This window comes from Ixodes scapularis, unplaced genomic scaffold (genome assembly GCF_016920785.2).
Source record: "Ixodes scapularis isolate PalLabHiFi unplaced genomic scaffold, ASM1692078v2 PGA_scaffold8__174_contigs__length_109621045, whole genome shotgun sequence".
Taxonomy (NCBI): Eukaryota; Metazoa; Arthropoda; class Arachnida; order Ixodida; family Ixodidae; genus Ixodes; species Ixodes scapularis.
In genome coordinates this window covers 96,084,040-96,099,271 of record NW_024609883.1, presented here as the reverse complement: position 1 = coordinate 96,099,271, position 15,232 = coordinate 96,084,040, and the positions used below count along the sequence as shown (strand labels likewise).

General features: G+C 45.1%; 1 protein-coding gene across 1 annotated transcript; it reads right to left on the bottom strand.

The window, feature by feature from the left end:
* Nucleotides 1-4,245: 4,245 nt before the first annotated feature.
* LOC8029637 (phosducin-like protein) lies at nucleotides 4,246-14,628 on the bottom strand. Its single transcript, XM_002406570.4, has 7 exons — nucleotides 14,315-14,628; nucleotides 13,913-14,038; nucleotides 13,071-13,198; nucleotides 11,580-11,685; nucleotides 10,285-10,398; nucleotides 9,814-9,938; nucleotides 4,246-8,706 (listed from the first exon to the last, which is right to left on the bottom strand). The coding sequence occupies exons 1-7, from the start codon at nucleotides 14,495-14,497 to the stop codon at nucleotides 8,610-8,612; spliced, it is 879 nt and encodes a 292-aa protein (XP_002406614.1). The 5' UTR covers nucleotides 14,498-14,628; the 3' UTR covers nucleotides 4,246-8,609.
* Nucleotides 14,629-15,232: the final 604 nt, after the last annotated feature.

Sequence of the window (15,232 nt, the reverse complement as noted above, 5' to 3'; positions counted from 1 at the left end):
CTCGTCGTCTTCTTTACTGTTGCGTGCCTGTAATGTACTTACCACGGGGCAAGCATGGATTGGAGGGTGCTTCGGAGTCGTTATGTGGGTTCAATAAAGAAAGCGAAACACAGATTTCGCACCCCACATAAATCAACTATGCATTTGCAGGATGCCAGCGGCGGTGATGGAATGCAAAAGCGTGAAAATCTGATGTTACCTGAATCGAAAAGGTAAACAAAATTTTCTTGAGCCGACGTTCACCTAGGCCTATTTACGAGAAATGGTGTCATGGGTGCCCGTGACATTTATTTTGGTTCTTTATGCAAGGTGAAAGAGTGTTTTCCTCCATCAGACCTTACATTAGACCACACCCTTTTGTGCCAGCAGCTGTGATGTCCCTCCAGCACAACGTCAGTGTTCGCTTTCAATATAGGTGCAATTTGACAACATCAGCTACAAAAAGCAGCAATAAATAAACTCTCACTAGAGTATAACTCAACTATGGTCTGTGAAACTTACTCGAGCCACAATAGTTGTAACTGCAGTGGTTATAGTGTTGGCAGTAGTACCTGGCAGTAATCTGCCAGATACCACTATCTGAAAATGATCTCAATGCGTTTTCACCCCATGCGGTGGTTATTAGCCCCGAGAAGTTCGCGTGGCGCCCCCTTACGGCGAACCGGGGTGACGTCACGGCGAGGAGAGAATTTTTCCCCGACTCTGCTCACTCGCCCTGTGGAGGCTGTGACGACGCTAGCTGACGGCGCGCTTGTTTCTATTTAATTTTTTTTTGTCATGTTTTTCGTAGGAAGTGTAAATTTTGACATGAGCCTTTATTAAGGTATGGCCTGTAGCTACAGGCGAAACTTCAACCAACATTTTAAGCATGGTTGACAGGGCAGGCAACGCATGAATCACAGCATGGTATATGAAAATAAAGAAATATGGCCACAATTGCAGGAGCATCACTATAGATTTACATCTCGCACAATAAATGCTGCCGATGGTCTGAATGAATTGGCAGGTTATGTATATTATTTTTTTGTATCTCTGTTTTTAAACAAGATCGCCGAAGCAGAAAAGCTGCATGCTGTTCGAGCAACACGTTAAATACAGTCTGGGCCATGAAGAGAGGATTACAAGTAAGACAGCCCAAGTGCAGGGGCAAAGTAAAAAAAAACAAGGAACATTTATTCTATACATTGCTCGCATTTGACCTTTGCTGGATTCGGATAGTATTTCAATGTTCTACACGGGTGGTATCTGTGGTCTTGTATATATCAACCCTCAAGTAATGTATAACAAACGTAAGCGAAGGTGTCTAGCTCGTTATTAGTCTCTTTAAGCCCTAAAATTGAGATTATACTTAAATCGAATTGTCCTGAAGCTAAAATACCAGAAGCTTTTCTCACGCAGACTGTCGCCCCTGACAGGTTCCACATTTTCTGCGGCTAGTGCTGCATCTACCACTGGACAGACGTTCGAATGCTTGCTTTTACTCCTGTTTTCCTCTGATGTCAGAGAGTCCAGCTCTAGGGAGTTTGGAGGCTGAGGAAGCTTTTGGGGACCTGAAGCAGTGTCTCTTTTAATTGGAAATGACAACTCCGACTAAACGGTGTATTTTCGGAATACCCAAGGCTGGAATAAAGAATGTCAGGAAAAAGTATAAACATTCCATATTACTGCACTATTGCCGTGCATAGTTTGGCAGTTCAATACATATCATACAGACAACTGGGGGCAATTCGGCCGTTTTCGCTGCTGCCATACAAACTAATTTCCAGTAATTGTGCAGCTTCTAAGAAATATGCCTCCATGCGTGTATAAACTATATAATTAATTCAGGAAGAAGCTACATTTATGTAAAACAACCCTGTTCCACGAGCACTTTCAGGATCATCATACGCAGGTCCTTTAAAACATCTGCGAACCAGCGCATGCAGAGTGGTAGCGCAAAGTCAGGGTCGCGAGCTAATTTGCCAACCACCCAAAGGCCTATGATATAAATGCCACTTCAAATGCCTTGAAAGCGGGATGTAATATTGTCTTAAATCATGAACGTGCAAGGAACAGAATTCCAGCGTCTGAAACACTCGCGCCACCGCTTCACCGACCCCTCGCAAGATTGCCTTGTGTCGTGTGGACGGACGGGGAGGTTCATTGGCGGAATTGCCTCCGCCGATAGCTTTCGGGATTTGTAACCCAATTTTAAAGGTAAAAGGGACAAGCAGGCTTATAAAATGTCCGAAGCACGTCAATATCGGCCTAACTCAACGTCTTGTACACCGGGTACACGAAGTCCAGCTCCTCGAAGAGCTTGCGGCACGCAACGCCAAACCAGGAAACCGGTGCTGGGATGCGAGCCGATGCGAGATCGCGGAACGGAGTACTCCCCCTGACGTCACGGTACACCTCACCCAATCCGGGCGCGGCGACCGCAGCGACGCTTGTGTTCACTCTCGGGGCTAATAGTGTTGGCAGTTCATTCTTAGCATATATTACTGATGACTGAAGATCTTGGAAAGCCCCAAGTAGTCCATGCTCAAATCACAGAATTAGTACTCATAAACATGAGCATGTGTGTGAAGGACCACACCACCTAACAAGGTTTTCCCATTTGTTTCAGCCTATGCAGTTACACGTGCGACTTATTAAATATAATACTACTAGGCAATGTTGCCTATTAAAGGGGTTAGGACACGTCAAAAATATAATGTGAGATAACTATACTGCTAGGACCCATTGTATTCAGCTAAATTTGTTTTGAAAATGATGCGATAGTGTCGTGGACAAAGTGATTTGTAGACGGGAACGTCGGATTCACCCCCTTCGAAAATGCCGCCACGTTTGTTGGGTTGGCAACTTCATTCACCCGACGCGTGGCATCAGCATCCCTTTACACGCACTCGCAGACTTGGCTCTGTCGGTGTCTCACACTTCAGCTTCCACGGCTACCTTCCCCGTTTCGAGCATGCGGTTTCGAAACGATGACATCCACGGCATCGCTCGCTTCGCCGGAGTCTTCGACACTGATCGCAGCAGCGATGATAGCAACTGTTGGAAGCTGGTCATTTTGAGTTGGACCCGCTCGCAACCAGCGACGACAACAAGGTCATTGCAGACGAACTCGCACGTGCATGCAGGGTGGAAGGTAAAAGGGCAAGGAGGCGACTCCGAGAGTATATGTTCGAGTGGCGAGAGTGCGCGCGATCGTAGCGTGGCAAGGCAAGCTTGGGGTGCCTAGAACGAGAGTGCTCACTAAATGTTATAATTGCATACTTTCTTCGAAAATGCCGCCACGTTTGTTGGGTTGGCAACATCATTCACCAGACGCGTGGCATCAGCATCCCCTTACACGCACTCGCAGACTTGGCTCTGTCGGTGTCTCATACTTCAGCTTCCACGGTTACCTTCCCCGTGGCATGACTAATGGATGGATGGATGTTAGTGGCAGCACCCTTTGTATCGGGCGGTAGCTTGTGTTACCTAGCCTAAACTATCTTTATATCCCCTCCCCTTTCCTTCAGTTTTCTTCCCTCTGTATTTCTGCAACCACCACCGGGCCGGTGGAAATAACCGCCAGGCTGACCTTGGGGGGATTGGGCAAAACAAAGGAATAAGAAAAATAGAAAACATACCCCCGCCTTCACTTCCCGGCAAAGGAAACACCAATTTTCCTCTGGTCAACCTATTTGAGCAGTTTGCCTGGTTGCCAGACGAAAATTATCAACATTTGCAAATTATTGCAATTACTAAAGCTCTAAAATTGCAAAATCTTGGTGTATGTGCAGGTAGCCTGTAGATACACTAAGTATCCCATTTCAAGAATAATCTACCTGTTTAATTTTCGTGTCCCAACCCCATTAATTAAGCCTTTGCCTTTAACACCAGAAGCTAGACTTTGTATATAGTACTGGTATATATCTTCATATATCAATAGACAAGAAATATGGATGAAACAACGAACTCCACAACCAAGTATTATGGCATTCTCTGTATTGCAGTGAAGCACCGGTAATTGACTCGTATATGCTCGAGTCTTCAACAGACGTCTAAAACAAACCCTCAGAGCTTCCACTTGCCTCCTTCGAGCAACAAAAACAATGGCCATAATTGTACACCCCACCGTCCCTTAAAAACTTTGGAGAGGCGATTTTTGAAGTGACCAAAATTTTTGCTAAACACGTAGGTTAACGTGAAATTCGCAGTTCCCCACCTTTCGCACAAAGAGTTCTACGCCGGACAACTTCCAACACCACAGTCTGAAACTTCTTGGTCGCTTTATTCCGAGAGGGCATGGAGCAAAGTACAAAACAGCAGTGGTAAGACCTCCAACTTCAGTACAAAAGTGTATACATGTGCAGAACCTTGGAGAACCCGCTTACGAAACTGCCGCACTGCATCACACCAAACAGTTCAAATCGACGTTTGCTGCGAGCACCAAAGGTGGGTCGCCATCACCTCGGCGAATGATGTTGATCGAACGATGGTTTTGCAGCTGTGGTGCATACATAGCATGCTTCACAAGGCTTGCACCATCTAAGGAACTTGCCGCAGCTTCGTCGCTACTTAGTGAGCGGCTCACTGCGTTTGTATACAATAAAAATCAATATGTGCAGCCTTTTTCTTTCGTTCTCTCTTTGCTTGATTTTTTTTTATTTACATGACAGAGATGATTTCTAAAAATGACTCCAGTCATTCTCTGAAATGTCATTCTATGAAACGTTCTGAATAAAGCCTTACCCTATTAAGCATTGCTTGCCAAAAATGGAAACCTCCTGCCATTTGAATATTTGGCCATACAATCTCAATAAAAGGCTCAAATACTTGTAGACAAGAGTGCATGCTGTGTCAGACCTCTTTTCTTACTGTCATATACTTTTAATGGTGTATATTGTGTCTAATGTGAGCTGTCAATCAGGAATAAGTTGCAAAGTGCAAAACAAACATTTCAAATCCGCAATTTTGAATGTTTCAACCAATCCCATAACTAACAAAACAAACAGGAACTATGTGTCAATTTAGGAGACTAAATAATTTGCTTTGAATTCCTAGTCATCAATTTCTAAGCTTAACGTTGCAATCATAGTCTTTTGAAGAAAAAAAAGTGTGATTCAGATTACTACTTGGCTTTTTTACTAAGCAGTCATGCAATAAATCAAAATGAAAGAAAGCCGTTTGCTGTGGACTGAAGAAAGCAATTCATACAGATCTACAAAAGCAATAATGTAGTTAGCTTGGATCACAAAGGCTCCAATAAGATTTTTAAAAAAGCACTTCAAAAAGAAGAAAATATATTCCATAAAAACAAGAAATAAATTGGTCACACATTTACAAATGAACAGAAATTAATTGCGGGGAACACCACACGACACTTCTTCATTTCTTTGAGATGCTAAAAGGTTGGAATTGAAGATGCAATTAACAACCTGTCGCAGATTTTTCTCTCGGGCCTTTGACATCATGAAACATGATCCACACTGTGCACAAAAACAAATAACAAAGGACACTGTTCCACAGGTATGGAATAGTGCCCAATATCTGCAGACAGCTAGAGTTCCTGTGACAAAGCTGGCTTTCATTTCCATTTATTTTTGCTCTCCTTAAGGTTGTAAAAGGATTCAGCAAATTTCGTCACCAGTCTCAGAAGCCCAAAGGTACATCCTAAGTACAAACAGTCGAGTACAAAAAAAGGAACATTAATGGCGAGAAAGGACCCCAATAAACACACGCTTCCTTGCGCACCGCGCAAGAAAAAGAAACCACAAAACAACCGACAAGCCGTGGAACATAAATTAAAGATGCCCGTCTGGTTTACAAACTGTCGCGGCAATGGTTCATCCATGACACAAGTGAACCTGAAGATGAGATTCTGAAGTTGGGAGACTGCAAATCTTTGGCGCCAATGTCAATAGATAGTGTCAACCATTTGAATCCACCATGAATCTGTACGACTTTATGAGTAAATTAATCGCCGCGAGAGGCTTTGGTGTAAAGAGGGAGGTAGGAGGAGCTTCCACTTTACTCCTAACCTGTCCCCGAATATAGTACCATTTGGCATAGTAATACCTTTTCACCATTGAAACATTCTGCAAAAACGAGCCTCGATAATGATGCCTTCCATAACTGATACTAAAAACCGCCTGTCCAACAATAGAAAATCGAAGGCCCTCTGCAACTGTAATGTCATATGTACAATACGACCTCATTCACAACTTGTGCTTACAGGGAGAAAGAACACACACTCAGACAATGTCACTTTCGACTCCATGGGTTTCCTAAAGTATGACCACCTGCTCCAAATAATGGGTATCAATCGATATCAATCGATACCAGTGGTCAATCAGGCTGTCGCAGGTGGATGGAATCGGCAAGTTCGAGAGTGATTCTAGTACTCGCCATGACTTCATTCACGCTAGATGTATGTGCACAAACAAAAATTCGGCAAAGACATTTGAGACTGCTTCCGCATAGGAATGCGAAAGCATTCCTATACGCAGCGCATTCCAACAAGCAGCGTGCCACGTCTTCCTTTTTTCACACGGCGCTCCGGCGGTGACATCACGCTCCCCCACTGCGCAGGCGCGGTGAATATGCCGGCTTCACGACGGCTTCCGTGACGAAGCATCTGCGTTGCTGTGCTTTTCTTTGTTTTATTTCTAAGGCGCGTCCACTTTGACCTTGAGCGGCGCCTGCTTGATGGCATATTTTTATGACCATCTTTCGGGTACAACGCCGACGCCTTTTCACATAATAGGACAAGTAAGGCTTTCACCTTAAAACCATACGAATAACCTTGATCACCCTCTCACACTCCCAAGTCTCTCACATAAGACTCATAAATCATTCAATGCCATTACTACTAATGCTTGCTTGTATAACCAGTACAATGTTCATATCAGGGAGAGGAAACACTTCACAGAGTGGCAATGAAGCATGCCAGTGTGATGCACCGGGACCCGGACCCCGATGAAAGCAACGATCCTTTGGACAAAATTCAATAGTTGTACAGTAATTACTTATCATACAATAGGTCCATCTTTTTGCTTTCAGATGAAGGTAGGACCGTATATATGTTTTTCTAAACGGACATTGTTCTCGAAAAACAAAATCGGAGAAAAGAAAAATAGGTCGGAAGGTGAATGCGAAGCCGACTTGAGGAGGGACAACTTTCCCTGCAACCCCGGGGTTGCCGACGAGTTTTGGGCTACTGCGACACTAATTACCGGGATCGATTTGAATCGAGGCAGACAAATCAACCGCCGCAACTCGCGCCTGCTAGAGGGGCCATGCAACGATAATGGGAAGGAATGTTTCTCACTTTACACATGCTTACTGGCACTAGCCAGAGGGACCCAAGTATATTTGCGCGCAACACCACTTACCATGAAGCTCCCTGTCGCCGCACAATTTAAAGGCTAGAAGCAGACCTTTTCTTTCAGTCTCTCCTTTGCAAAACTTGATGACGAAGCTGTGGGGACAGCATTGTTGGCGTTGTCAACAATGCGACCCCCGAAACTTCGTCGTCGAGCTTTGCGATCCCAGCGACGGCACTATTTAAATGTGGCTAAGACATTGGACAAGAGCGCTGTGCGAGCATTCGATTTGGGCTCGTGACAGTCGATGCTTCGACGTGCACTTGGATAGTGGATCGCGCCCAATCGCCGCAATGACGGGAATGGCCGAACCCTAACAATGCGTGGAACTCAGCGCGTGTCCTGTGCTTTGCCCGCCCCAGGTCATCTGGCCACCTGTTCTGGCTGCGAGTTGAGGGGGTGAACGCTGCTTGTTTTTTTCAAACGTTTTCTGCGACTGCCATTGAGAGGAGAAAAAAACTACAACTAATGTGTGTTACGTAGGTTACGAATGTCGAGGAATAGTTCGAAGCGGTATGCATTGAAAGAATGAAAATTGTCGCATCATGCATTTGAAGACATTGGCAACCAATCGGGAATATGACATTTTCACACGAAACCTTCGTTTTGATGATGATGACAACAAAGACAGGGTTTGGCTCTGCCGTCATTTCCCGTGGATCGCTTACGCAGACTAATGACTTCGGGGCAATTGGCCAGTATTCATAATGCTATACGAAGGTATGAAAACATGTTAGTACTCCTTGAACTTGCATTTAAAGAGCATTTAACGACGACAACAAAAACTTAGCACATCGGTGTGTCGGCAGTCGCCATGCATGAACGCAGCAGACGGGAGTTGCAGCCGATGCAACGCGAAGACGCCGGAAAAAGTTGCTCCGCATGAAGTCGGCCTCAGGACGCTTCAAACACATTCACGATAGTACCAAATAAACGGTAATTCAGCTCAGAGTTGCTGCAGCAGTACTTAAAGCCACTGCATCAACTAATCAAGTTGCTTGCAGGCCCGCAGTAGCCGTCCGGTAACGCCCAAACCGCATTTTTTAACCGTCGTCTCGCAGTCTTTCGAAACCGGCCGAAATTTTATGGCCACAGACGAAACAGAACTGAGGTGTTGCGCATACCTCCTTTCCCGACGCCAAGCCACACAAATGACTGCCGGAGTCGAAGCGCTCCTACGTCACGCTGGGAGGCGCACGTGCCACGAGGAAGTCAAACAATCTTGCGAGAGGTGGCGGAGTGGGTGAGTTGTCAGTGGTCTTCGGAGTCACTGTCGTCGTCTGCCGCCTGCCGCAGGTTAGGATTCTCGTTGGAAGGCACCAGGCTTCGGTCCGGCAGAAACCCGTGCCTGTGTCGGTGAAAGGGACCCAAGGTCAGGCGGGTATTTGTCTCCACGGTTAAAATAACTGCAAGAAGGATTTCGAGGTCACGTGACCGGCTCCGTGAGGGCAAGAAACTAGAGGTACCTAGCCTTCCAGGAAGAGGCATGCCGCAAGTCCATCCTCGCTTCGGTCATTCAAGTCCGATAGTGCGCGCAGAAAGAAAGTGAGCAAGCTTGAAACGTAAGTGAAGTTACTAATCGCATTGGTGTTGTTTAGGGGTAGCATGTAAAGTCATTTCTGGGGAAGGTAGTGTTAAGCAACAATTAAAGAAAACGACAGTGAGCTGGGCGGAATCGCTCCCCACGGAGCCGGACACATGACCTCGAAAAACGCTTTTGCGGCGATTTTAACGGCTTGGAGAGATATCCACGTCCAACAGCAAACTGGCCCAAGTGTCTACAGCGTAGACCCGCACCCACCCTGACCCCATAAATCTGATTCTCCGTATGGTGCTGCGATTTTCTAAGGGTGCCCGTAAGTGGTGCATTTATTATTTGAAAGTATAAAGATGTAATCTCATGTAGCTAAAAAGCAAAATGAAGAATGCAATTTTTCTTTAAAAAAATTCTATTGAAACCTTTCTTTTTCTCTCGCAAGATCGTCGCAGTTTTGTAGGCTGTTTGATAATACACCTGAAGTTTAGGTAGTGATACAATACATACATTGATATAGCAAAGGGTGTCCTTTTGCTGTAAGTCAACTTTACTATAGAAAGCTTCTACAGCATCACAAAAATCCTCAAAAGCTCGAACAGTATGTAGAACGAACCCACGTGAACACCCAGTGGATTGTGCTAGATAGAAAACAAAGCGATACTTTGTTTCATTTTACAACAGACCGCAATGAACGCTACAAGCCATCCCAGCGCTGTAAACAAACGTAACACATGACTACTATGTTCCCTGTGCATTGCTGCGTCCCTCCCAAAGGTCACGTGACACTCTCGCGACATTAATGAAAATCTAGTGAACGAGAAATAAAAGAAAAGCACTGGGTAGGTGACGCAAGTTGCAGCACTAATCAAAGGGTCCAGTCACATTCATCTGTCCAGTAATCGAGGAAGAGGCACTTACTCGACAAGGAAGGCCTCGACGTCCACCGCGAAGAAGTCGTCTCCAAACTCGTCTGTGAGCCGCACAAAGTTCCCAATGAGGTTCCCATTCTTGTACACCAAGAGCGCGGGCACACCTTTCCGCTCCTGCACGGTGCACACGGCGTCCCGTCACAAGCGTCCCAGGATTACGCCACACATCCGAGGTGGATCGCGAGAGTTTAAAACTGAAACTAATGAAAGTGGGTTCTAAAACTTTTGTACTAAAGTAGGGCTCATGAAATTTATTAGAATTGTTATCTATAAATGGTAGATATATAAAAATAAACCAAAACATGTTGTCTTTTTTGAGTGTTTATTACATACTATGTACCTCACAACACATAAAGAACCAACAGCCGAAAGGGTTAGTGCAACAGGACAAGTTGTATGGTTCTCTCAACCATCATATTGTAAACATGACGACGGCAACGAATGTCCGGTCAGCACTTACAAAGTGCCGACTCATGCCGGCGGCGGAGGCCTCCACGATGCAGAACTTGACCTGGGGACACTCCTCTGCCAGGCAGCGGAGGCAGCCGTTCATCGTCTGGCAACCCTGTATGCCCTGCAAGCAAAAAAAGTTCCAGGGAAGTGTGAAACTAGTGCTCTAGAAGGTGAGTAGTGGCAAATGCGGTGCACACTCCGTCAGGCTTCCACGCTGATGGCGCCGTGTCGCACTGCCGTAGTTTCTCCGAGCGGCAGCACTACCAAGATGGGGCGTCGGCTACTAAAAGGTTATATCACACTCGGGTGTTTTGAATTATTGTTTATATCAAACAGTCCAAACATCCCCTTGAAAATCACATGTAATTAGTACAGGAGCGGTGTCTTTTGGTATCCAACTCCTATGGCGGGGACACTCGATATAGCGAACAGGGCCGGGGCCTCGGCCTTCGGTTGCTTTTTCCGCCATCTGATTGCGCCATTGGTGAGCACATCGCTTGCGTTGCGTGGCTGGTAGACTGCCAAGCCAGCATACACGCGGGAAGATACGCAGCGAAAGAGCAGTCGTGGGAAAGGAAACAATGAACCCTAGAAAAAGAAGTGGAGGATCGCAAAAGTAAGGGGAAGGGTACGCGCGCGTGCAGAGGGAGAGCAGGGGTAGCCTGCCGTTGGAAAACGGTAGCCTGCGCCCTTTCCCCGAACACTGCTGATGCTGCACGACTCCCTAGCCCCAAAATAAAATAAGAAAAAAAAAAGTCTTCAGCAAGTCCAGTGTGTTGACAACAATAGTTGTGCAATCATACTTTGAATGCCTTATCTTTGTTTACCTTTTTCTTTTGCCAGTATTGCTTTGCCCTTTTTTTTCCTTTCATTTTATGTTGTTTGAATTTAGAGCTTCCTTTTTGGTTGCTTGTTTAACTTTTTTTCTATAGATCAAGAGATTTTTTTCATGTGTCGCGCTTTTCCGTTTTAATTTTTTTTATTATTATTATTTTTGTGTTTTGTTGCTTATGCTGTGTGGAGGTCCCGGCCAGGCGCTCGTGTAAGCGCGGCGGTGTTGCTCTTGGATGCTCTATTTGGTAAGCTCCCGTTTGACGCAACCTTCGGTATTAGCAGAGACGCCAGGAAATTTCAACTCGAGCTTAATTTAACATATATTTGCTTATTAAATTGATATATCAAACTATTTTACGATCCCCTATGAATTTGATAGATCCGGGTTTGAGTTATACATGGCAGGTAGCTGCAACTTGTGTTAACTGTTCCTCCAAGGGAGCAGGTGTCCGCAGTGCTAGGCCTCACCTCGGAGTAAATGTGAATGACGACGGTGACGCCGGTCTTTTCCTTGTCCACTGCATCCAGGAACGCCTGGCCGTCTTCCAAGCAGATAAGGTGTCCAAATTTTGGTCTGCGCGGAAAAATCAAAAGAAACCAGAGACAGGTTGGTGCAATTCGGATAAATTTTCTAGCTTATTAACTTCATCTCTGTTTAAAAAAACAGCAATTGGCCACCCAAAAGACTGAGGCATGTATATTTTTTGAAGGACAAAATCGTTTGCCAGGACATACCGGTGCGGAAGTATTTATGTTACTATAATTTGAACTGTTAATTAAAAGGAAAGTGAAGCAGTTCAATATACCTGGGAAAAACAAACGCTAGAATCATACTCATGTCGCCTCCAGGATTATGAAGACCATGATTATAATCCAATCTGATGCGAGGAAGAGGCGTAAATGTGCTTTCCAAATAGTGCTAAATAGCAATAAAACAGTACTAAAAGTAGTACTTAAAATAGTACTTCTAAAGGCAGCATACACAACGAGGAAAAAAGAGAGGGAGCGTGATCATGGTAATAAGAACCCGAGACTCAGGAACACAGAAGGGGACGAACACAACAAAACACAACGTTCTGCATTCCTGAGCCTCGGGTTTTTATTACCATGAATAACTACCACCTCGCTTGTTTTTTTAAGTATCGTTGCAGGCAGCGTGTTGTCATCTCCAGAAATCTCAGCATCTCCACTTCTTCCGCAAATCTTTCCCGATCAGTCGACAATGTGCTTGTGGTTCACTTTCTTGCTCTTAACGTCGCCTTGCCCGTTCGTTAGAATACTTTGCGCTTGCGCCTGCCATAATTTATGGCTGTGTGCAATAGTTTCACGGCCTTGCCTAACTTTCACGATGCAGTCTGTGTACACGGCAAGGCACGCAGGAATTCACGCAACTCAAGCGCTTATTAAAGCTACCCATGCAAACTCTTCCGTTCAGCAAGGCATGGAGTTGAGACAATATTAGACTGAAGTGTCGGGCAAGTCGTGTAGGTGCGTGTCGGCGTAATGGGGAAGGTATATTATTGGGTTGTTTGTTTTTGTATCTCTCCTGTCTTGTACCATGTTTGCTTGCTGTATCGCACAGAAGTAAAATTTCAGTTGTGCTGAAATTTTACTTCTGTCCTGTTTTTTCCACTTCAATAATTCTTCCCTTTATCTGAAATGATGTAGAAAGTTATCCTCGAGCTGCAAGCACACACGAGTGGCACTCACTGGGGAGTCAAAAGCTCAAAAGGTAACGTCACATCGCATGTTTTTTTTTGTTTTTTTTTTCTCATCTTTTTTCGTATTTAATAGTCATATTTTTAGGGCATATCGTAACATTCGAATTCGGCTCATTTTGTATGAACAACGAAAAGTTACTCAGCAGACAAGAGGAAAATTTGGCTCCTAATTGCTTTTTGCCCGACTTTCTGAATGTCGCAGACGCGACAAAACAACTGCGTTTGTTCTGTTTCTTACCTGGCATTTATCTGTGACATCATCTCCTCCATCCGCTTGAGCATGTACTCCTGCAGAAAGTCGTCATCCTCTTCCTGTAGTTCGTCCAACGCCGCTTCCTTTTCCTTTTGTCGCTTCTCTGTGTCGAGCTGCAAGTACGCATTTCCGTCACGCCAACATTCGCAGCGTAGCGAAAGCACCGCGTGTCATGCGTTCCAATCTTAATAGTGACAACAGTAATGATCGCAACACTCGCTACAAAAACATCAAACAATGTAAAGGCAATGGATCCCTTCAAGATAACTGCAGCTTGTTCAAAAAGGAGGACATTCGCAATACAAATAACCATGTTAGGCTATAATTAGTTGTCTTTTTTCTGTTTTTTTACTTTCAAAAGTATTTAAAGGAATAAAAAAAAAAAAGATTTCTGACTTGCAGATAGAGTTGCAACGAAGACTGATAATAATAAAAGAAAAATATACAAAACAAAAGAATCAAGAGCTAATTTGATTATGGCATGTTGTGCGCATGCTAAGGCAGATCGTCGCCAAAATATGATAAGCAACATCGACACGCCCTTACATTTCACAAGTTGGAACGTTTTATAATTGGGAAAAAAAGTTATGCAACAAAACAAAACAAACCATTTTGGGTTGCCTCCATCTTTAGTTCAGCGACGCTTATTTCGCGAATGAAATAAACAATTAAAATTAAAAAAAAAACAAAAAAAAAAACACGCCGGCATGAAGAGATTGAAATCCCCCGTCCTATATCGAAGGCATAGCGTTGTGCAGGAGTAATTCCAAACTATCACTAGGATCGCACAGTGCTAATCGTTGGGGAAAACAAATCCATAAGCTTACGTCAGATTTGCAAGTGAGCGACAGCTTCTTGATGAGCTGAAGTCGCTCCTTCTCCTGCTGTTCCCGCTTCTCACTCTCCAACTGCTTGAAGCGCTGCCAGTCCTTCAACACTCCTTTCGGACCAGTCTTCGAAGAAGAACATACAAAGAAAAGGCAGGAGAAACAGGTGCTGAAACATTTGCTCCGAGCATCCAAATGTTCAAAAACGGACTTCCATGCTGCACTCGTGAACGCATTATAAAAAGATAAAAAGGGTGATTACAGACATAAACACAGACCTATAGAATACTCAAAAGAGCCGCTGACCCTTCGAGGGCGGGAATCTATATTGTGGGAGCATTTTCGAGACGGGGAAACTGGACAAGGCAGTTCTTGCGAGTTCGCCGTGGAGGGATCACTCACATTGACGGAACAGCCTTCCCATTGCCGTACTTCGACGGGAGGAACGTCCGCGGAAGCCCGTGCACCGGTCCTGGCGTTTTCGTCCGGATCGCTGGACTGTGCGCTGGCCTCGTCCTCGTCTTCGCTGCTGCTGCAGTAGCATTCCAGTTTCTCGCCCAAAATCCGATCTTCCAGGGTCGCCATCGTTATGATGTAAACAGAAATAGGCTGTTGCTCGGTTGCGGCTCCTTAGCTGCGCGGTTGGCGCGGTCATAGGTTGCGGTGGCTCCACCTGGCTCCACCGCTCCACTCAGTGGCTCTCCCGCTCTTTCACCACTCTAGCTGCATGGATGGATAAATACGACTGAGCCCTTTGGATCGGGCGGTAGCTTACGCCACCTAGCTTCTCTAGCTGCACGCGGTACCCTAGCGGATGACTGTGGAACCTGTGTTTCCTGAAAACAAAATATCCGAAACAAAGATTGACCTCATAATCCTGACACCGTGGTGTAGAAAAGGGGAAAAAAACTTTTAGTCGAAAGAACATACACAAAAGAAGGTAATGTCTCTTAGCAGCGGTGTGACGTTGCATATCTCTATGACCCAGAAACTGCGGCCTAAACAGGAGACAAATGTAAAACACGCGAACTGCGCGTTCAGAGTAAATGAGAGGTTCCCGTTTGCACAACAGTTATCCACAGTCACTACAGTGCCGAAGGTGCCGTAGCAACGACATTTGCGCTGTATTTTATATAAATTTCTCATGTGATAAATCTGTCCTACATTGGGAATTTTCCGCGGCGCCAGGATCTTCAGTGCCACTGCTGAAAGTGCTCCAGCTGCTCGTCCAAGGAGTCTGTTTCCTCGAAGGGCATTTCTCAACATCTCGACTCTGCAAGAACAAAACAAAGAAGCAACAGATGCACGACAACAGCTGCA